The 22623-nt window shown below is 39.3% G+C and overlaps 1 protein-coding gene across 6 annotated transcripts in view; it reads right to left on the bottom strand.

Annotated features, from left to right (window-relative positions):
- SORCS2 (sortilin related VPS10 domain containing receptor 2) overlaps positions 1-22623 on the bottom strand; it is a 586176-nt gene that overhangs the window by 96282 nt on the left and 467271 nt on the right. For all 6 annotated transcript variants that reach the window (XM_052780552.1, XM_052780555.1, XM_052780553.1 and 3 more), the window contains exons 5-8: positions 20731-20804; positions 8488-8552; positions 6217-6335; positions 1981-2070 (exon numbers count right to left, since the gene is read on the bottom strand). In XM_052780552.1, coding sequence (XP_052636512.1) covers positions 1981-2070; positions 6217-6335; positions 8488-8552; positions 20731-20804 — 348 coding nt within the window. The remainder of the gene's footprint in view (positions 1-1980; positions 2071-6216; positions 6336-8487; positions 8553-20730; positions 20805-22623) is intronic.

Raw genomic sequence — 22623 nt, 5'->3', positions numbered from 1 at the left:
TTGAGTTAGTATGTCCATCTTCTATGCGACGGCAGTATCAGGAAAGACAAACAGTGCTGCCTTGGCCAAAGGCAGCAGATTACTGGGCATGAGAGGGAAACTGCAATGGAAAGGTACAGATTCCTCCTGCACAGGCCATCCAGAAGCAGAAGGAAGCAATGCCCTGGTCTCTCTTAGAAGATTTCTGCCCTTCTGTTTCCCAACGCACAACGTTTTCCCACAGAAGTTAGCATAGTCAACACTTGCACCAACGTGCTGACACTTCTTCAGGAAATTTGCCATGGGCAAAACATTCGCAGCTTGGGTAATGTTACCTGATTTAATTTATTGCCAGCTAACACACACTTTAAATTACTGATTTGGATATTGACAAAAAAACCCCACATAAACAAACACTTAGGGAAACATCCTTCCTCCCCTTTCTCTAGGCTCAGCTACCTTTTCTCCCCCTTCCTACTCTCAACTCCCTTGTTTCTACCCTGTGTAAAGTTGGTTCCTCCCAACTCCTTCAGTGAGGCAATGGGCTGAGCAGGAGATTGGGGTCATCTGTGGAAGTGTTTCTTTCTGCCGCTCCTTGCTTATTCTTTGCTTTCCTCCCTTGCTCCTTACTTGTTTTCTTATACCCTGGCATGGGTCATCCATGGGCTGCAGTCCCTCGGGGTGTCCATATCTGGCATGTTTTAACATTTAAAACTGAATATTCTCCTGCTGTTTTCCTAATTACAAATTCCCTCAAGAAAGCATAAAGGCTATTTTGAAGGCCATAAAAACACTGAAATAATTCTGTGGAAGGGTTGATCTATTTACCTGTCCTTAGCTATACATTTCTTGTCAAAATAGACAGATAGATAAATAAATATATAGCTATTTCTATAGTTCTACTAGGAGTATATTCAAGTTTCAGATTCTTGTTCAACTAATATCTGAGGATATGATTTGAGGATTTTGTTAATATGTTGTACATTTAAAACCAGAAGACTTCAGACCACCACTTAGACTAAAATAAAAAATTAAAAATATCAAAGATGAAAAACCTGACATTAAACACATTCTTTGGTTTATAACAATGACAGAAGGAAATACATTATACTCCAGTGTTCTTCATAAGATGAGCAATGAATTAAACCTGTGCAGTTCAACACATGCAAAGATAACATGTCTCAGGTCTCTGCTAAGTAAGTGACAGAATCACATGGAATCACGTGAAAAGGCAGGAACCTCGGGTCGTCTCCAGACCAGCCTCCTGTTGGGAGCAGGGTGCGCTGTGAGACCAGACCAGGTTACTGAGGGCTTTATCCAGCTGGGTCTTTAAAACTTCCAAGTCATTTTTCTTCAGGATTGCAGAAGCCTTCTAACTATAAATAAAGTTAGGAAACACACTGTGTGCAGCACAAAAATCCAATTGCATCAGTTAGACCATATGTAAATATGTCTGTGCTTTATTGCTAATTTACTATGCAAATACAGAAACCCTGTCACTATAAAAATATGCTAGACTGAAGTAACCTCTCAACAAGCCTTGTGATTTTGTTAAGTAATTAAAGTCCATATTGGGATTCTTTAATAGAGCACCATCAACTGGTAAAATTCTCTTATATTATTATTCATGCTTATACCAAAAGCACCATGTGGAATTAAACTGTAATTGATTCTTGAAAGAACACTTGCTCAATATCATTACATTGCCATTGAGTGTGTAGCACTGCTTCATGGAAGCAAAGGTCAAAAACTGTTGTAGTAACTGATGACAAATAAGCTATCGTATGTTCTTGCCCTCTATGGTTAATGAGCTACTATATTCCTAGAATAAAAATAAAAACAGTAGGGTAAGAATATGCCTCAAATGGGATTCAGAAACATTTACAAGGAGAAATTGAGATCTCAGAATAATGAGGTTTAAAAAAGAAAAGAACAAAACTAGTTTAGGTAGAAAGAGAAGAAGACAAATATATAAACTGAAAGAAAAATGTAAATACTTACTTTTGGCAATGCATATTTTGGCAACTTCATCTGTACAAAACCATTTCGACGGTAAGACACATAATACTTGGTCCGATTTGCTGATGTTGTCTATACAAAGCAAAAACAAAACCTTGTGATAGTTTATTTTAAGTCTAAAGAGTCTGAGATGGAAGACATTTTTTTTTCTTTCTAACCTGCAACTGAAATACATAGCTATCACTTTTATAGCACGTGATTAATTTGCATGGTGTACTCCTGAAAGAATAAATCAAAAGTTATGACAAAACAGACTCCAAATAGACTCAAACTCTTTTGCTCTCCTCCTCTTTATGAAGAAAAAAGTGATTTACTTCCCTCTTTTGCCATTTCAGCTGTCTTGGTGATACCTGAGACTTCAGCATCTCACTGTCCCCAGTCCTTACTGGTATCTCTGTACCCACTGGCATCCCACATCTTTGCCCTTTCACAGGATTCCAGGCAGCAGTACCCTCCAGGTAAGAGGTAGGGAGGAGGTACACTGGCCATGAACACCAGGTACCTCAAGACAAGTGGAACTCCAACACCACAATTCAAAGCAGAGCACAAAAGGCTGAATAAATCACGCTAACATAATTAAAGCATTCACTATATTTGACTAATATTTTCTATACAGGATAAAACATTTCCCAGTGCAAGATGCTGACATGCCACATAGAAGATAATGATGCAATTCTGAATCCATTGGTCAGTCAGTTTGAAAGTCAGTGATATATCCTAAAGACACAATTATATGCTTAAATAGAGAGGTAAACACGTATTTCAACTGCTTGCATGTGTGGAACTGAAGGCAGATTAGGTTTTATGTAAAATACATGGGGGCTTATGAAGATTTTCACTAAAGAAAGCCAACAGAAACACTCATTGAAAGGAACACCACTGTATGACTATTACCATTAGTCCCTTTCTCCTCTTTGTAATAGCAGATACACTGGTAATTTTAAGACTTTATTCACAAAAAACCCCAATGCAAATACTGTTCCAAAGTACGAAAAGGAAGATTCTAAATAAACATTGATGAAAATACTCAACTAACAGCCTCCCCAGGTTTTTCTAGTTAGAAATGTAATACCAAAATCTGTGCTGATATATAAATTGGCACATTTACCAACTAAGCCTCTTGAGCACCATCAGATGAGATTAGCAAAGGTTTTAGGCTTTGGTAGATAATATTTCACACTTTTTCACATGTCCATCCGTCGTGTCCGTCCCCCCCCCCGAAGATCAGCTAGGTAATGGGTATTCAGTCATTTTCACTAAGTTTATAAAGGGTGGCTGCTTTACAGGAATGGACTGGTCGAAAAAGAAAATGGAAGAAGTGAAATGTCCAAAATTTTTCTCTGGTTGTCCATGAGAAATCAGATTGTGGAACAGAAGCACAAACAGACTCATCTTTTCTCTTTGACGCAGGGAATCCATTTAAAACCCTACCCCAATCTCACTGCTTTTCTCCTCAACTTTTGTGTTTAAAAAGGGAACCTGATTTGGAAGACAGTCTAACCTGAAGCATGCAAACTTGGCTTGGCAAAAATAGAGTTGATGCATGACAGCAGGTCCACCTGCCTGAATATTTTAAAGATATTAAGTATTTAATATTGTAATAATTTTCACTCTTTCTTGAAACCAATTTCCTTTTCTTTTGTGGTAGAAAAATGTGATGCCCTTTAGGAATCTGATTTGTTAAACGATGGATTAAACCAAAACCCTCACAATTTATTTAATTAGTGTTAAATAGCAGTCTTATCCATCTTTTCATAGCCGCCTTGTTCATTATGGAATATTTTGTCACTCATTTTAAATGACTGAAGATGATGCAAGGCAGCAGAGAATTGGAGTTGAAGCAGCTAGTGGTGTCAAGCCTCACTGACATTAAAGGCTGGTCTGTGCTTAAAAACAGTGTTGAATCTTTAATCCTCCTACTAAAATCACCTCTGAAACTGTCTGACTGTTGGTGCAAACTAGAAAAGAAATGAGTATTAGAAAGTTCCTGATCTTTGTGGATATAGACATATTAAAGAAATGGGGTTGAGATCTTCCTCTAAGATGGTAAAAGTCTGAGATTTGGGTGAGGATTAGCAGTGCAGACCTGCAATGCTCTGATTCACAGCTGCACAGCTCAGGGGATGTGAGTGATGCCAGGGGCAATAAGACAGTTTCAAACTCTCCTCTTTTTGCACAGATGATTCTGTCCCATCCTCTTTCTGACAGATATTGCTGTGATATTAAGAGGAGTCCCTGGTCTGATTCTAACTTATATAGCAATATTTTAACTTATATAGCAATATTTTAGTCTAATGATAAAAGAATTTCCACGTGGTTTCAAAAATATGCTGTTTCTCAGGTGTGCAGCTGCTCTGTGGTTTCACTGGAGCAGGTAAATAGTGTCCTGCATTACACCTTAGGGGTGGATGTGCTTCAGATGTGACTGTAGGATCCCAGAGTTATATTCTATCCTGCAGTAATATAGATAGGGCTAACTGTAAACCAATGTAGCAGAAAGCGAGATTTATATTACATACTGTGATTTACTGCAGGTAAGTCTGAAAGGAAAAGACTAGAGATATTTCCCCTTTTTTTTGGAACACATGCACATCTCACCTACTGGCATTGACATGTCTCAAAACTACAGAGACTACATTACCAATGCCATCATTTTGCTATTAGCAACTGTCTACTACTTTATGTGCATATTTCCAGGTTGCACTTCCATTTTGTGTCTGCCCATGCCTGGCATGAGACAGAATAACAACAGCTCGAGATGCAATCATACAAGACGTCCGGCAAAACAAAATGCTTGAAGAGGGAGCAGCCAGTGTTTTGCTGAGCAGAGCAGTCTGGAAGTTCACATGGTGAGAAGCACTTCTCACTGTCTACACACTGTGAAATGGATTTTAGAGTGTGCCTGGGGGGGAGCCACAGAAAATAATACCTTTGAGCAAAATGAGTCCCATGAGTACTAGACCTGAGCTGAAAAATATCTACTTTAATTCAAAAATTCTTTCCCAAATCCATTTTGCTGTTTCTTTGTGGTGCTAAATGTTCTAAGCCATGTGCGCCCTTGAATCCTCTGTGCCAAACAAGAGGAGGACAGATCTTTTGTGTCTCTATTAATTTACAGATCCTTTTGGAAGAAACAGCCACAAGGGGTGAAAGCTGCAAAGAAGCCAATCAGATGTATCCAGAGGCAGCGGTGGGGAGACCTATCCATTGCCGTGATATTGCTTTCCTGCAAAAGTCAATAAATAGACAAGCCTTGCAACAGGCAAATCATATCAAAGTAAGGGAAAAATGACAGCCAACCACTGAGGAAAGCACAAGCAACTTCCTTAGTAAAATCTTAAAAAAGAGGGAGGACATAGCTGTTCTTTGAGAATTTTGCAGCTCTGATGATAGATTCAAATCACAACCAGTCCTGAGCACATAAAACGAAATTTTCAAGTGTGCCTGAGCTGTACTGGTGCCATAAGGCTAACGGAGTTCCAGCCCAGGTTTCTGCATGCAGGTCTTGTAGTTTGGGAATGAAATAACCCCAATGTAATTTGTACCATCACAAGTTGTAGACATGGCATTTAGGGACATGGGTTAGTGGTGGACTTGGCAGTGTTAGGTTTACAGTTGGACTCAGTAATCTTAAGGGTCTTTTCGAACCTAACTGATTCTGTGATTCTATTCCAAGTTGCTCCAAACTCCCCAGCTATGGCCATTTCACCCTTTCACTTCCTAAACACAGTCATATAAGTTCTTTCCTGGCAAAACCTCTTCAGAGAAGAATCCATATGAAGAAGCTGAGCCACTACTCTCTCAGTGGCATTCCTTGGATGCTCTTCTCAGGGAACCTTTTTGTGCTATGGAGGTACCAGAAAGGACCCAGAAGAGGTTGTAAGTGTAAGAACAAAAGGGTTGCATTTTGCCTAATACACAAAACTATTCATAAAAAGTAACTTTGAACCACACAATCCACTTGAAAATTTTCATATCGTTAAAGCTAGGTCAGTGATAAATTAAAATCAACCATATAGACAACTGGTTGCACAAATTAAAGATGCATTGGTTTTTTTGACTGATAAAGGAATGCTTTGTTCCATGTAAAAACTCTTAAATCATCATTCACAGTCTGGAACAGCTTTCTCCATCCTTCTAAATTACAATGTTGCTGCACTGTTCAAAATTTTATTTTTGAATTTGAAAATGCGCTGTCTCTCCAGAAAGTGGCAGTACCTGAAGAAATATGTAGTCATCCTGCACGGTCAGGGAATCCCGATCAGTGCCACCAGCAAACTGGACTGTCATTATCTTTTCAGAGCAATTTTGAATCTGGCAAGTGATGTAGCGATAACCTGAGGGAAGAGAGACAGAAACATATGACAGGGCTATCAAGGGAAAAAGAAGCAAGCAGTATAAAATGTTATTCATGTAGGGAAAGCACTGCCTTTGCCAAGTGAGTTAGTTGTAACCCTCATACAAGAGTTTTTCAATCTCCAATGTACTGAGAATATATTAACTGCTTACAGTTCAGATCATTCCCGGGAGGCAGCCTGTTATTATCCAAATTTTGCTGGTCCAGAGAGATTAGGGGTTAGATGAATGAGACAGTCATGGGTGGGGATAATAGAAGGAGCCACTTTTCTCACTTAACCTATGCACAGAGCCAAATTATTCACTTGGACAAATGGCAGCCTGACACAACATAACTGAAATCAATAGATCAACCCTAGTATAAAATTGTGATGAGTGAGAGGAGAATCAGACTCCATTTAATAGGCAGCATGCAGAATTTTAAAGACTATTTTCAAAGCTCTGTAGGAAAGTTAAGATACACTATTAACACACTATTGGAACTGCTCTGTTGGGGCAGGACTTCTGTAGTCAGAGTTAATATCTTGCTGAGAAAGCCTGGACTGATTTGTATCAGTGGAGGCTATGGCCTCTCTCTTCCTCTCCAGTTAGCAATGGGCAAGGAATATTCTCTCTGCCTGGGCTGTTAGAACAGTATCCCTGCATCTTTGATGCAATCTGCTCTAATCAGAGAGAGCAGAGCCAATAATCATATCTTATACCAGCTGTGGCCCAAAGACCTTCTCCTAGATTCAAGCCCTTGTACACCTCGCCCTTCGTCACAAGCTTCTGAGCACGAAGTACTTGAGTGACTTTCCCAAAAGAAGTGAGAAAAAATGTTATACACACAATCCTGTGTGCAGATCACTAATTTTCCCCACACTCCAGATACAGTATGAAAGAGCAAATAATGCACTCCTATGTCCTTCGTTACTTTTGCAGTGTGATAGGAAATGCATTCCACACTTTGTGACTTTTAATTAGAAAATGCCAAAACAGTACACTAGATGATACAAATATTTGTTTTAAAATCTGAATCTGTTTAAGAGGCAGCTAGAGTCAATCCAAGTTCTCCTGCTTATGTCCAAATCATCACCACAAGGATATTCGAGCAAGCGCAGCAGTGGGCCACTGAAAAGTCTTGCAGCTATTCTTAATTCACATGGCAAGCATTACAGTTCTTCATCAGATAGGTAGCACAAAGATGCTGTTTCCACTAGAATCAATGCTGATGCTTGTACTGACTGTAAGTGCACAAAGTCAGTTTGTTGAGAACCCAGCCAGAAGATATTTCATGAGAGTTTTTCTTTTTCTGCTGTTTCTGTTAAACAAAAAAAATTATTTCCATCCAGCTCCTGAAGAATCCACACTGTGTCTAAACAGAGCAGCTGATAGGGCTGCGTAGGGGTCACCACATCTCAGAAATCTCACTGCTAAAAGATTTAGAAACTTTGTCATCCGGATTTTAACATGGTAACTTTATAGGGCTGAAAGGAAGAAAAGCTACTGGATCAGGGGAAGTAAAACCATGCATTCTTTACAGCTCATTTTTAAGACTGCACAGGAACTTAGATGATGTGATTCAAGGAATTAAATTATCTTTCAAGAGTACAATTGGTAACAAGAAACTATACAAGCTTTTGGAATCATGGTGAGTCTTTAGTACAGCACATCCTGACTGCTAATCTGCTTTTTCATTTATTTTCCTTTTGAAGTCTCAAAGTATGCTGGATACTGTAACATGAGGAAATTCCGGGAGACAGTGGTTAGTGCAGCAGGACTGACATACGCAATGATTCACTTTAACAGACACTTACCCAGCACTAACACTGCATTGCCAGTTTCATTTGCAAATCAGGAAAAAATGTTCAATGTTTAACTGCCAGAATAAATTGCACTATTAATGGACATTTTCAACGGAGCATAGCATCTTGACGTCAATTCATCTTAGAGTGGAAAACAAGTAAATTTTAAATTATACTATATTTTTATACAACAGGACAGCTTTGCTGACTACAGATAAACAGAAAAAGAATCTGACTTGCACAATTTCTCTTCTGGCTAGTTTTAAAAACAATCCAAAAAGTACACTCTAAAACAAAGAGAAATGACTGTACACTAGGGTATCAATTGATAACATTTTCATTTGCATACCTCCACTGGGGTCCTGGATTTCCATATGAACTAAATCAGGGTCTCTGTCAACTCCAGCAACGGCCCTGAGAACATAATATAATCAAGTTATGCAGAGCCAGCTATAGAATAGTAATTATGTGGATGGAAGAAAAGAGAGGATTTCATACTAAACAGCTTTAACATTCTAGCTGGGAAATTAAAATAAACCCCATTTATAATGTCCTATTACTAACATCTAGAAGGAAACTATTTTTTCTGTACTTGACACTATGTTTTTCTTAAATGTCTTTAGAATCTCTTTCACTAAAATATGCATACAAATAGGATCAATTGGAGAAAAGAACAGAAATAGATGTGAAATTGGAAACAAAACTTCATAATCATAAATTGATATATACATACACACACACAGATATGCACACATTCACATGCACTGGCAAGCGCTAGAGCATCTTTTTACAATTACGTTTGACATTTGAGACTACAAGGCAGATTTAGTGCTAAAAAAGACTTAGATTCCATTCTTATTAGAAATATCTTAAACTTGACACACAGCTTCCAAAACAAATTGATATATCTTTGGTTAGTATATTCAAGAGAAGAGTAGATTCTGCCTTGACAAAGGAAGAAGGTGAAGAATAATTTTGAGAAGAATATCCCGAGAAGGAAATTCAGTCAGAATTGATCAAGGTGCAGTTTAACTGTGAAAAGGTGTAGTGGGAATACAGGCTGATTTTCTCTTAATAACTCCCATGTCAAATACACTCAGCCAAAAGATGAGTTTTCTATCCTCAGGGCTTCCATCGCAACCTGGGAACGGCAGCCCCAGCTGTGTTTTTTTCTGGTCCTTCCATTGTGATTAGTCAGGCAGATTCTGCAGAGAAAGTTTTGAGATGACAGTTGTGCCGTCACTAAACAAAGCAGAATCCGGCCCCACTAGCATAGCTACATTGCTCTTCACAAGGCTCTTCACTGGTGCGTGTGCTGGTTTTGGCTGGGGTAGAGTTAATTTTCTTCATAGTAGCGAGTATGAGGCTATGTTTTGGATTTGTGCTGAAAACAGTGTTGATAATCCAGAGATGTTTTCATGATCGCTGAGAAGTGCTTATACAGAGCCATGGCCTTTTCTGCTTCTCTCACCTCCCCGCCATGGAGCAGGCTGGGGAAGCACAAGGAGTTGGGAGGGGACACAGCCGGGACAGCTGACCCCAACTGACCAAAAGGATATTCCAGACCATAGGACGTCATGCTCAGCATAGAAAGCTGGGGAAAGAAGAAGGAAGGGGGGGACATTGGGAGTGATGGCGTTTGTCTTCCCAAGTCACCGTTAGGCGTGATGGAGCCCTGCTTTCCTGGAGATGGCTGAACACCTGCCTGCCGATGGGAAGCAGGGAATGAATTCCTTGTTTTGCTTTGCTTGCGTGCGTGGCTTTTGCTTTGCCTATTAAACTGTCTTTATCTCAACCCATGAATTTTCTCACTTTTACTCCTTTGATTCTCTCCCCCATCCCACCGGGGGGGAGCGAGTGAGCAGCTGCGTGGGGCTTAGTTGCCGGCTGGGGTTAAACTATGACAGCACAGTAAGAGTCCATCGAGTCAGCAGATGTGAGTTGAAGACACGCAAAGGAGATACATTGAGTGATAAAGTGCAGCTGGATGCAGATATTTTAAAAGTCCATTAAAATACTTAAGAGAAAATTATCATTTTGATACAATTATTAATAATCAAATGCAATAAAGCTATACTTTGGACTGAAATTACATCATTGTTTAATGATTTTAATAGCATTGATTTATGAGGAGCGGTTAAAACTCAGACTCGGTAATTCGTGGCTCCTTGGGAACGCAGGCCAGGGGGAAGAGACTGGATGATTTCCACTGCTGCATAACAACCAGAAATAATCACATATGCTGTTTTTCCCTAATAAGATAAATGATCAGTCCAAAGAAGGAAGGGGAGGGGGAAGGATGAGCCCCTGCCAAGCCATGAGATGTGAAGGAAACTTCTAGTGGGAATTTTTTAGTAAATGCATGGAAAAATCTTGCATTTACTAAGAAATTGGTCTCTCAAACACAAACTATTCTAGCATTTTGGAGGCAGCACATTTAAGTCAGAGAAGATGTTATATTCACTGAGGTCTGATAAGAATATATATGAGCAGAGGGAAGGGATCTGTGAACATTTTTGCTGTGTGCACTGTATCTATTTTTCTAGATATTCACAACACCAAATCAAATCTGCTATCAACTCTGCAGTCAGGTTTTTGAGGGAAGAAAATGATGTTTACTGAATATTTTACTTTTTGTGCTGGACCTCATGCAGCTGAAGTACAAACTAACAGAAACTTTAGGGTTGAAATTTTCTGAGGCTCATCCTGACATGCTGATCAGCATCAATAATGTAAAGATAGTTTTTAGGTACTTTTGAAACAACCTCTTGTATCTATAATTTATCACACATGATTTCATAAGCACAGTTTGAGGTATTTGTCAATATCTTTACCTTCTCATATTTCTTTCAACAGCTCAGAAGTGACAACGATCTCAGGTCTACCATGTTCCTCCTAACAGTGGCAGCTGGCACAAGTAGCCTCTAATCTTGTTTCCAGTGTAATCTTTCAGTGCAAGAGGTTGTAACTGATCTGCTTTAATGAACACTGCATGGACACAGAAAATGAAAGTTTCCAATCCAGGCTACTTTTCTCCCTTAGACTTTTATTTGAGTAGATGTGAATAAATCACAAGGAAGGGGTTTTTTTAACCCAGCCAGGAAAATGTAATATCTTTTTCCCCCTGAAGTTCAGACATTTCCCTTACCCCTCCTTTTAAAACTACCTTTTATTAACCAGGAGAACAGTTACTTCCAAAAGGTAAGTAAGTCCTCTATTCCTAAACTAGCTGGATCACGTCCCACGGTGTCCACTGACTATCAGGAAGGTTTAGGACGACAGCTCCATGCAGCAGTTTGACAAGCATTTCTTCTCATTGCTCTACCAGATTAAGCCACCCCATTCTGTCTCTCCAGTCTTGCCTCTCCTTCACTGCCTCAGCCATCCCATTCAACTTGCCAGGTCCCAGTGTTGGGAATTGTCTAATTTAAAGGTGACCCTACAAAGGTATAAGCCACAAGGCTGCCAAAAGAAATGATCATTAAGCTATACCTGTAGATCTCCAACTTTAGACAAGTCTAACAGGCCAGATGTACCCTTTAAGTGCAGAGTTTATCCATTCTGAAAGGCATGAATTAAGTAAGCAGAATATTTCAAAAATATGTTTTGTCTTTTTCATTACTTTAATTGTACAGATGAGCTATAACAGCAGAGACTGTTTATTCACTGATGACGTTACACCCTCAAAGTCTACTTTTGAATGTCAGCTACAGAGCAGAGTTTCCAAACTCCGAAGTCCCTTTACCTAGCTTTACAAACACTTAGGAATAGTCCTTCCTTCTTTTATTGAAAAAAAGACCCCATCTATTACGGTTGCTAAGAAAATCTTCAGAACAGAGTATAACTAATGCAAAGAACTTGAAGCTATATCCCTGAAGAATAAACTAATCTCCTCATTTCACTGGACTCCTCTGCCAACAGTACTTTTAAAAGCAATACTTTTATTTCACTTGTGCTTAAATCATGAACCAAAGGAAAAGTCGTATGACACTATGCAGGCTAAACACAGTCTAGGTCCCTCTGCCCACACAATAAATCTTTCTTAAAATGGTGGGCAAACAATGCACATACAGGAACACATACAGAAAATGATCCAGTTTAAAAGAAGGTTCAGTTATATGTTTTTTCATATTGAGGGAGAAATGTAAGACTATTTTTTTTTCATTTTCATTTACAAACTTACTACTACCACAACATAAATGCATTGTACCAGTGTGAGGATTGTGTCCACACATCCATGCACAAGCACAAGTTTACTGTTCCGCAGCTGGCTTTAGGATAGGACCTGTTCTGTCTTATAAAACACAGAGGCAATGGACCCGGATAATCGCAACAGCTTCTTCCTTTTTAGTTGACATTTCAGCATCAATTTTTAATTCTTTTTCCCCAAATAGAACAAGCAGTTTCTCAGGAACTATCTATTTTTCTCAATTTCAGCAGGGTTTTTGGTTTGGTTTGGTTAGAATTCCCCCACTTTTCTTCTCACAGTAGTTTGCAATGAAAATGTTCGTATCTCAGCAATCTGGAACTATTTCTTTGTTTATTTGTTTTACTTGGGTAAAGGAGGACTCTCAACTGAATTTAGGGTTTTCTGGTTTGGGTTGTTGTAGTGTTTTACATTCAACCATTAAAATCTCCAGTGAAATTCAGACTAACTTTAATTTTAGATGAGACAATTCTTCCTCTAGGAAAAGAAATATCTTCTGACCAAGTATACCATGCTGGATAACGCAAGTGCAACACGCCAGCACTTCAGATCACGTAACAGTGTGGTTACACCACTTCAGAATTAAAATAGGCCAACTTGATTGTAGGGTGGTGTCAATATAGGCAGCCTCAATATGCTTCTTCCCCTTGCTGTGAACACAAGTTCCCATTATCTCCCTTGTGTTTGTCTGACACCATGTTGAGCCTCTTGGGAAAACTAGTCCTGCAGACTGTAATTTTAGAACTTTTTGGAGGTGTTAGTTTTCTGTTTCTTAAAGCACTGGATCATGCCAGCAGTTGAGCACCAATCCTGTGGAAGAAAAGTGGCAAGATAGCCCCTTTTGATGGTGCAGAGGTGCAATTGCCTCAGCTCTGCTGCAGCCTTTCTGCAGGTCTAACCTCATTCATGTCATAAAGCTGCATCTAATAAAACATGATGAGAAGCAGAGGGAAATCAGGGCACCTTTGTTTCCATTCAGGCCTGAATTTGGTCTCCTGAGGGACACTAGAGCCCTTTTTTCTGGATATGGTTTTTTTAGACTTTAGGGACATTCTCCTGAAAGATTAGCTGTTGTATGACCTAATTCTTCATGTCTCTGCATTAGTGCTCTGCCAGGTAATTCTACTGACCTTAACAGCATTACATCAGCATGAAAATGGTGCAATGGAGGGGACTAAAAAGCCCTCTGCATCGGCCTTGGTCTGTGTATAAATGTATACTCGATGATACAACCAGTAGGTATTTTATACTTTTAAATAACCACACTAAAATTCTAAGAATTTAGAATTTTCTGTTAAGAATTCCAGTTATGAGACCTTTGGCATTATTTTAATAATAATTTCTCTTTTATTCAGCTACCTCTCTTGTTCACAAACTGCCCCAGTATTTTCTCACTCTAGTTGAATGCAGTATTAGAAAAACTTCAATACTCACCTGAAATTTGGTATTTGTAATATACATGAACAAAAATCACCACTGACATGTAACACTATGTATCTCAAAATGTGAATCGTAAGCATCAATCCCTTCTATGATAATTATGATTTGTATTTTACTTCAAGCAGGAAACACTTCTTTGTTTCCAATAGTCCAGGTTCATTTTGTAGGGGAGCCGTTGACTGCAAACACTAATCAAGTGGAGTCTGCTATGGACATATATCTTCTCTATCTCCAGTGGATCCTTTCATTGTTAAATATTTGATGCAGCTCCCTTGGGTGCATATTAATGAAGAGACATCTTCAAACAGGACATCTGAAAACAAAACCAAATGAAAACAAACCTGCTCGCTGATGTGCAGGAGCCTCCAATCAAAGGCCATCTGAAAATGTGCCGGTCTCCTCAATCAGCCCCTCTCATAATCTCTGAATATGAAGTTTATCCAAAAGGTAACAAGTTCCTAGTTTATAGTGACTGATTTCTAGCAATTGGCTACGGGCACTGCTTAGAAAGCAAGTCAAAAGCATGCAAATGTTTTCACTGAGTAGCTTCAAATGGTATTGACTCTTGGCAACCTGGTTACTCAGGGAGACAAAACTATGATTTGAATCATACAAGCTAAAAATACATTTGATTATGACTGATTTGTGTTTCAGGCCTTGATGCCTTCGCATCTGCTTTGAAAGATGCACCTTCAATGATTCAGTCAATGCTCTACACAGCCAGTGTCTGCTGCTACTTATTTACTCCCTATGCTTAAATGCTTTTTAACAAAACCATTTTTCCCGTCACCTTTATCCAAACAGCGGAGCTGGAGTGGTTTGTCCTTGCTGTGGGTTGACCTTGGCTGGCCACCAGGTGCCAGCAAGCCGCTCTATTACTCCCCCTTCTTAACATGACAGTACAGGGGGAAAAAATAAGATGAAAAGCTTGTGGGTTGAGATAAAGACAGGGAGATTGCTCACCAGTTACCATCACAGGTGAAACAGACTTGACTTGGGGAAGATTAATTTAATTTATCACCAATTAATAACAGAGTAGGGTAGTGAGAAACAAAAACCAAGCTAAAAAGTCACCTTCTCCCCACCCCTCCCTTCTTCCCAGGCTCAGCTTCACTCCTGATTTCTCTACCTCCTCCCTGCCAGCAGCGCAGGGGGACAGGGAATGGGGGTTGGGGTCAGTTCATCACACGTTGTCTCTGCCGCTCCTTCCTCCTCAGGGGCAGGACTCCTCACTCTTCCCCTGCTCCAGCATGGGGTCCCTCCCATGGGAGACAGTCCTCCATGAACTTCTCCAATGTGAGTCATTCCCACAGGCTGCAGTTCTTCATGAAATGCTCCAACGTGGGTCCCTTCCATGGCTGCAGTCCTTCAGGCACAGACTGCTCCAGCGTGGGTCCCCCACGGGGTCACAAGTCCTGCCAACAAACCTGCTCCAGCGTGGGCTCCTCTCTCCATGGAGCCACAGGTCCTCCCAGGAGCCTGCTCCGGCGTGGGCTTCCCACAGGGTCACAGTCTCCTTCGGGCACCCACCTGCTCTGGCGTGGGGTCCTCCCTAGGCTGCAGGTGGATATCTGCTCCACCGTGGACCTTCACGGGCTGCAGGGGGACAGCCTGCCTCACCATGATCTTCCCCACAGGCTGCAGGGGAATCTCTGCTCCGGCGCCTGGAGCACCTCCTCCCCCTCCTTCTGCACTGACCTGGGGGTCTGCAGGGCTGTTTCTCTCACGTTTTTCTCACTCCTCTCTCACAGATGCTGTTGCACAGCTTTTTTACCCTTTCTTAAATATGCTGTCACAGAGGCACCACCAGCATCACTCATGGGCTCAGCTTTGGCTAGCGGTGGGTCTGCCTTGGAGCCGTCTGGAACTGGCTCTGTCCGACACAGGGACAGCTCCCGGTCTTTTCTCACAGAAGCCCTGAATGCTCCTGCTACCAAACCTCGCCACATAAACGCAATACAGTGATACACATCACCACACTGATAGAAATAGAAACAAATACCATCCCAAGTGATTAAAAGTCAAACATAAGAATGACTGCCCACACAGATTCTTGGCTTCCCACACAAGAGCCTTTCACACGAACTTCAGTGTTAAAGGCTCAATGAAATCCTCTTTGCATTTCTCTCTCCTTCAAGGCATAACATCACTGAAATCCCCTCTTTCACCAGACACTTGAATAGCTAGGAACCCATTAATGGGTATGGCTGTGATTGATTACTCGTATGGGATTTCATGATGAGAATAGAAGTTTGGTCCCCTGAGAACAACTGCTCTGCCCAAATAAACTCATCATTTTTTATTTTTATGTTCTCACCTCTCATGAAAATGGAGAACCTATAGCTAAAAATAAGAGTAACAGATACCCATAGCATAGGACCACATATCCAAGTGAGTCAAGGATAAAGCATTTCTAAGGCTCTAGACAGAGTCATAAAGGAAATGTGCTGGGCCTAATTCTCTGGTAATTACTGATTCATGAGTTACTGTCCTGGGGTATATTTGTGCTGGTATAGACAGCTGATTTACAATCTATTCTTCGCTTATGTATTACTAAGCTCTATTTTGAGAAATCAAAAGGAACTTAACTGGTGCATAACCCTTGGGGACTGAGAAGAATAGCAGCAGAGCCAGAGGAATCCCAAACTGCACTACTCTTTCTTGTTCTCAAGGATTACCACATAATATACCTTTTTTTTTTTTTTTTTTAATGGGCTTGATATATATAAAACCAATTACATACCATGTGATGTGTGGGTGTTTAATGTTTGGCTGGGATAGGTCATATCTCTTTGCATTCTTTCTTATGAATACATCAAGAACTGGAAAAAGTACTTATAAAAGATGGGTACTGTAACATCCCTTAAACAGAAATCATCACATTGGGGCAATACTGCATGGCCAATTGCAGTTTATATGCAGCAGTAAAACTGGTCATGGTAATCAAAGTTTCTTAATTTTAAAGCACAAGAATTTGCCCAAAATTATAACTTTTCACATTAAAAAATGGGGGGGATTTGAATCTTCCTAGCTGGTATTTATACAGAAATAAAAGATTTATTTTCTAAATGTTGATACAAAATGAATTTTTTTGTTTTGAATTACAGTGTGACTTAGTATTTAATTTTATAAATTTTAAAACTGCATTTCATGATTTTGCTTTGAAAATTAAAAAAAGCTTTTTAACAATGTCAGACCATTTATTTTCAGTATTTCCGTATTTTCTGAACAGTTTTTTTTCTATATTTTGATTTTTTCATTTCAACTTAAATGAGAAAACAATCGAAGAAAAATAAATACATTTCTAGAATTCACCTGTTTTGCAACCATCTTTACATATACCTGCAGCCTTACAGCTCTTTTGTTTTAGAATAGAATAGTTTCAGTTGGAAGGGACCTACCACGATCATCTAGTCCAACTGCCTGATCACTTCAGGGCTGACCAAAAGTTAACGCATGTTATGAAGGGCATTGTCCAAATGCCTCTTAAACACTGACAGGCTGGGGGCATCAACCACCTTTCTAGGAAGCCTGTTTTGCTTCCTAAGATGCTAGGAGAAGACAAACTGCTATGAAGGATTAGTCAACTTTCCTTTCCAAAACAATAAATGAAACAAATTGGGAAAATGGCTGGGAGGGGGTAAGAAAATGCCACACTATATCACAGAGGGGAAGAAAACATTCTGTGCTCCTAAAACAGAGATGGTAGTATACACTTTCTACTGATACCAATAATCTTTCCATTAGTTCCACTGTCATGAAAGACCAAATTCCATCCATTAAATCTGCAAAGATACTTAAGGGGTGGTCCAGAACACTTGAAAAGCAAATAAAGCCTGGAAGATTATTTTAATATATTGCTTATAAACCTACAGTATAAGATCTGAACATAAATGGTTTAAAATATGCGGTCCCTACTGACCTTCCCTTAATATAAATACATAAGACATCCCACTAAATTGATTGCATTTAGATTTTCATTGAGTAAAAAAAAAAAATGCTTCTTCAGGAAATGCATGAAGATCTGACTGCTGCTGGAGGCACAGGAAAAAATTGTTTTTACAAAGCACAGGAAAATATTATGACTGATAATATTTGTAGTTACCAGGCTGAAATAAAAATCTTAGGCTATGTTATCAACCTCAGTGGCAAAACTTGACTGAAATCAAAGAAGAAACATCTGCTAAAGATCTGCCCAGTGAAATGTTCTTGGCACAACTAGCCAGTATCAGCAAGACACATGCCCTCATTTATAGTGAGATGTACAATTAGTCTGAATTCATTTCACCTATCTTTAACACATGAGATGTTCTATATTGCCAAGAAAACAATACTGGACTTAGTGTCCTAATAGTGAAGGTATGACAAAGCCCATATTCTTACATCTGTTGAAAACTACACAAATACTTCTTTCTATCTAGCATTCGGATAACTCAGGTGATGAAGGCCATAAAGTAGTGGAAAGTTTCACATAATGACAGACAAACTCCCACTGGACAGCCGTCATGTCCAACCCTCCACTTGAAGCAGATTCTTTATATATTGCAATGTCCCTTATGATATTAGAAGTAAAATATATTTATATATCTTTATTTCTAAGGAAGTTTAAGGGAAGGATCATTTGGTACTTATGAGGCACTAAATGTCTGCTCCCAAATCCTTACTGTTGCTGGCTGATAAAGTTCTCGAAAGAAATCAGAATGGTCTATATACAGAAAAGGGGAAAACAAAAACCTAGGAAATATTTCTAATGGTTATAAATGTACAGACTCTTAGAATTTATTATTCTTGTCTGAGAGGAATGTGATGTTTATGAACAACCATGACTTTGAAGTACTACACGGGAGTTATTCCTATCGAAGTTCCAGGACACCTCCCTGATTGTGTCTGAATGATATAAGGAAACATAAAGATTCTGAAACACAGCAAAATACAGACTTAATATTAAACATGCACTTGCTGGCTTTAATTCTTACATACAAAAACCATTGACAGATTGCTTGAGTCAGAGCAAAACTGACACATATTTCAGTGGTATGCTATGTTTTTTCACAATTTAAGTGTGCTAAATATACCTAGACTCAGATAAGAAAAACGCCATTAAACAAGTCTGCAAGAGGGAGGCTTCCACTGTCCTTTCTTACCTGTTAGTGACTTTGATGGTTTTCAGACCTAATATATTTGAAATTTTTTTTTGATTAAAGACAGAGAATCACATGCCCTCCTGATTTACACCCTATACAATCTTGCTAAGGAAAAATTGGTTATAAGGCAGGCATGACATTTCTGACCCACTGTGTTACTTCTAAATGATTATACCCTTTCACATGGTAGTTAAGAGACCTGTAAAGTGCCTATGAAACTCCAGCTGCTGTGGAGAAATAATTTCTTCAATAGGGCTATATTTTGCAGAGGCAAATAAGCAGAGTCAGGCTGACTCAAGTATTTCAGCAGAAAAGCTTGAGACGAACTGGAGTAAATCAGATGGGTGTTACTACAAACCAACCGCAGGCTGGTTTTCTAAAAGTATGGACAGTAAGTAGGTTGCAGATTGAAAAAGAGGCCCTTGGAAGTGTGAAAAAGCTCCCTTGATATGTCCAGGGATAGTTACACCAACAGGGCAGCAGGGCAGGTTAGGCCTTGTGCTCCCAGCTCTTTCACGCAGGGTTTAACCTGTCCACGAGTCCCTGCCCTGTGTCACAACCTCCCCCCTGCTCAGCTTCAGCAGCAGCACACGCGCCAGTACACCTTTAGACTCGCCAAGTTATGTTTTGGGCCAGTGGCCAATGTATCTGTAGGTGCTGTAACAGCTCTGCGTGCTTTGTAACCTCTACACCAGCAGTTTAAGCAGGTTGGGGGTTTGTTTCTCCCCCCCCTCCCCGAGTATGGCCATTTCAACTCAGGAGAAAAGCAACTGCCTGAAGAACGAGGAGGATCACAGCATGAATGCCAAACACATAGCAAATCTTGCAACCAAGATCAGGTATATCCATTTCAATACTGGCAACACCACTAGCAAACCACAAAATATTGCTGAAAGCCAGATATGGCTTCATAGCCGTATAGATAATTACACTTTATGCAACTGACACGGATCAGAGTCCATCTAGAATTAAAATCAGAAGCCATTTAGGGAATGGAAGTGTCTAGCACATTATGACTAATCCTGTAATAAAAAATACCACTTATTGGTAATGATTCAGTTATGCACAGTCCATACTTACACACTGAAGTAAAATGTGAAGGGGGAAATTCTCTGGCTTTTTCAATAGAAATCAGGTAAAAGTTGAGTGTGCAAACTGTCGATTTTTAAATATGAGATTAATTAAAATACTATCAAAAGGTTAATTTTGGTGTAAAAGAAGTTATACACTTTTCAAATTAATTTTGTTTGTATATAAAACAGGCATTGACTTATTCTTCAAACATTTTGTCAACCTGCTTAAATCACTTCTTAAACATTTTGAGAGACTGCAAAATATTTGAGCTGAAAATGAAATCATTTGATAAATGTGTACTCGATAAAGTCATATTTTTTCACCAGTTTCCTTAATAGTGTAAGTTTATATATGACTCCAGTTAATAGGTCTGATTCAACCTCTCCTAAAAAAATGTTATAGATTTTTCATTGCAAAAAGACTGCTCTCCTTTCTAAAGATCAATTTCACCAGTAGAACAAAGAGCAATTTCATTGGACATTACAGCTCTCTTTAAATCTTGGGCTCCATAGATCCAGACCTATAACCCTTATATGTGCTGACACCGTATGATCACTGGTGTGAGTATGAATTTGCAATAGTGGATGCAGCAACACTGACATACTCAATCTGCAAAAGACACCAAGGCTCGTACTGTCCCCATCAGTACCCCTGGAAACATATATCTTGATTAGAATGAAATACTTTTTCTGTTCATTTTTTATTTGGAAAATAACGGACTTCTTACCAAAAAATATGATCTTTTGAAACTCGTTCCTGCAGAAGGATCCATTTTTTCCCCAAGTCAATGGATACATAAACCTCCAAAAGAAAAAAAAAAAAAAGGAGAAAAAAAAAATTAGATGATAGGAAACTGTTAATTTTGTACATCTTCAAAGACAGGTCCTATGTCACTATTAAAATGACAGATTGCACACCAATTAAAAAAAAAAAAATCATTACCAGGAACTCTCTACAATGTTTTTCAGAGTAATAAACTTTCATAGAAAAAATCTTTTAAAATATAATCTGTAATGAACAAAACTCAGTGACAATGTCTTTTTGTTTACCATGAAAACAATTCACAGTTCATTTTGGGTCAGATTCTTTTTTACCTCAGCATGGTTACACAAGAGGAATGGTAAAAGGACATTTTTCTTCTTCTTCCCATTCATTGGCTAAAAAAGCACAAATGTTCCCTTTATGCTTCAGGCCTTAATTCCATCAAAAATACTTAAGCCAGGAAGTCAATGGATTTAAATCTCTGCTAAAATAGGACCAAAAGGTATTAGAGAAATGCTTAAGAGATTTGATGAGGAGAGATGCACTTAAGGGCTTCCTTCATGGCTAGCAATTTGTGACCCATGAGAAATGGTCACTCAGCAGAGAGGCAGAAGATGGCCTGGAGGAGGAGGACTCCAGCTCCACCTTCCCTCTGAACAGTTCACCCCTGGTAAAAAAACCAAATGCTAATGATATGGATGGATATCAAGAGTGCAGATGAAAGCTGTTTTCCCCCAGAATAAAGTGGGATATAAAATACTACTCAAAAATCTCCCTCCTTCAGCATTTGCCTTCGTAATGTGTTTCCTCTAGTTAAAAAAGGAAATATCTATCAGACTTCTAAAAAGGCAGATTTAAAGCCCCCTGCTGTCTGCATGCATTTCTTATTTGATCCAATTTACATATGATGGGTTTTCTCTTAATATCTCAAATAGGGAAAAAAAGGCAAGTAAAACTGTTCTTCTCTGTTGTGGGAATAAGTCACCAGTTCAGTTGCTCATTGTTCTGGGGGAAAGTGTCTTATGAGGACTATTAAGGAATGTTTTTGTTTTAAAATGACAGCTTCAATGACAAATGAAAAACCCCCCCCACAATTATGTATTATGTTTTACTACAGAAAACCAGCAATATTAATATGTAAAGATAAAGGCTGAGGTAACTTATCTCAGCATAAACTCTATGGGTAAATTTAATAAAATTTGAATTAGAGATAAAAGAGTATTTCCCAGTTACTCTGCACTTCACAATGACTGGGCTTTGTTCCACTGCATACTCAATTAAGGTAGGCAGATCACAGTTCGGGTAAGGAACTACAATTGGGGCTCAAACTGCTTACTTTAGCATTCACCCAGTCAGTGCCTAGACAGAAATAATCAGGGATCAAAAAGTCTTCACTCTCAGAGCTAAATGCCTTAACGACAGGGCTGCAGAGCCAGGCTCCTGATTTGCCTGCTAACTTTCTCATCTTAGTTTTATTATGTGGGTTAGGGTTTGCTGCAACCGGTGTATTTTATAGCATATAGCTTAGAGCAACCTCTTGGGAGGGAGGCATGTGGCTTTGAATGGGCTAGACTGTGCAGGATGGAGAACCTAAGCTTCTTATTTCTTCAAACATTTGTCACCGCAGTCATTACAGAAAAGATAACCATTGGTTTGACCATCTTTCTAAAAGGGTGGACACTGCTCAGTTAGTTACCTGCCTCAGCAGACTGCTATAAATCTGGAAGAGATGATCATTTAATGTGTTGCCCTAGCCCTGGTGTCCAAGATGCAAAGAAAGCCAAGAATTCAGAGGTTCCTAGCAAGAGGGAGAAGAGCTATTTAGGAAAAGGGGCAACACTGGCACATGAACAAAGGG

Source organism: Harpia harpyja, chromosome 2, assembly GCF_026419915.1.
Source record: "Harpia harpyja isolate bHarHar1 chromosome 2, bHarHar1 primary haplotype, whole genome shotgun sequence".
Taxonomy (NCBI): Eukaryota; Metazoa; Chordata; class Aves; order Accipitriformes; family Accipitridae; genus Harpia; species Harpia harpyja.
The sequence above is the reverse complement of the archived record's forward strand: the minus strand, read 5'-3'. Positions and strand labels throughout refer to the sequence as shown.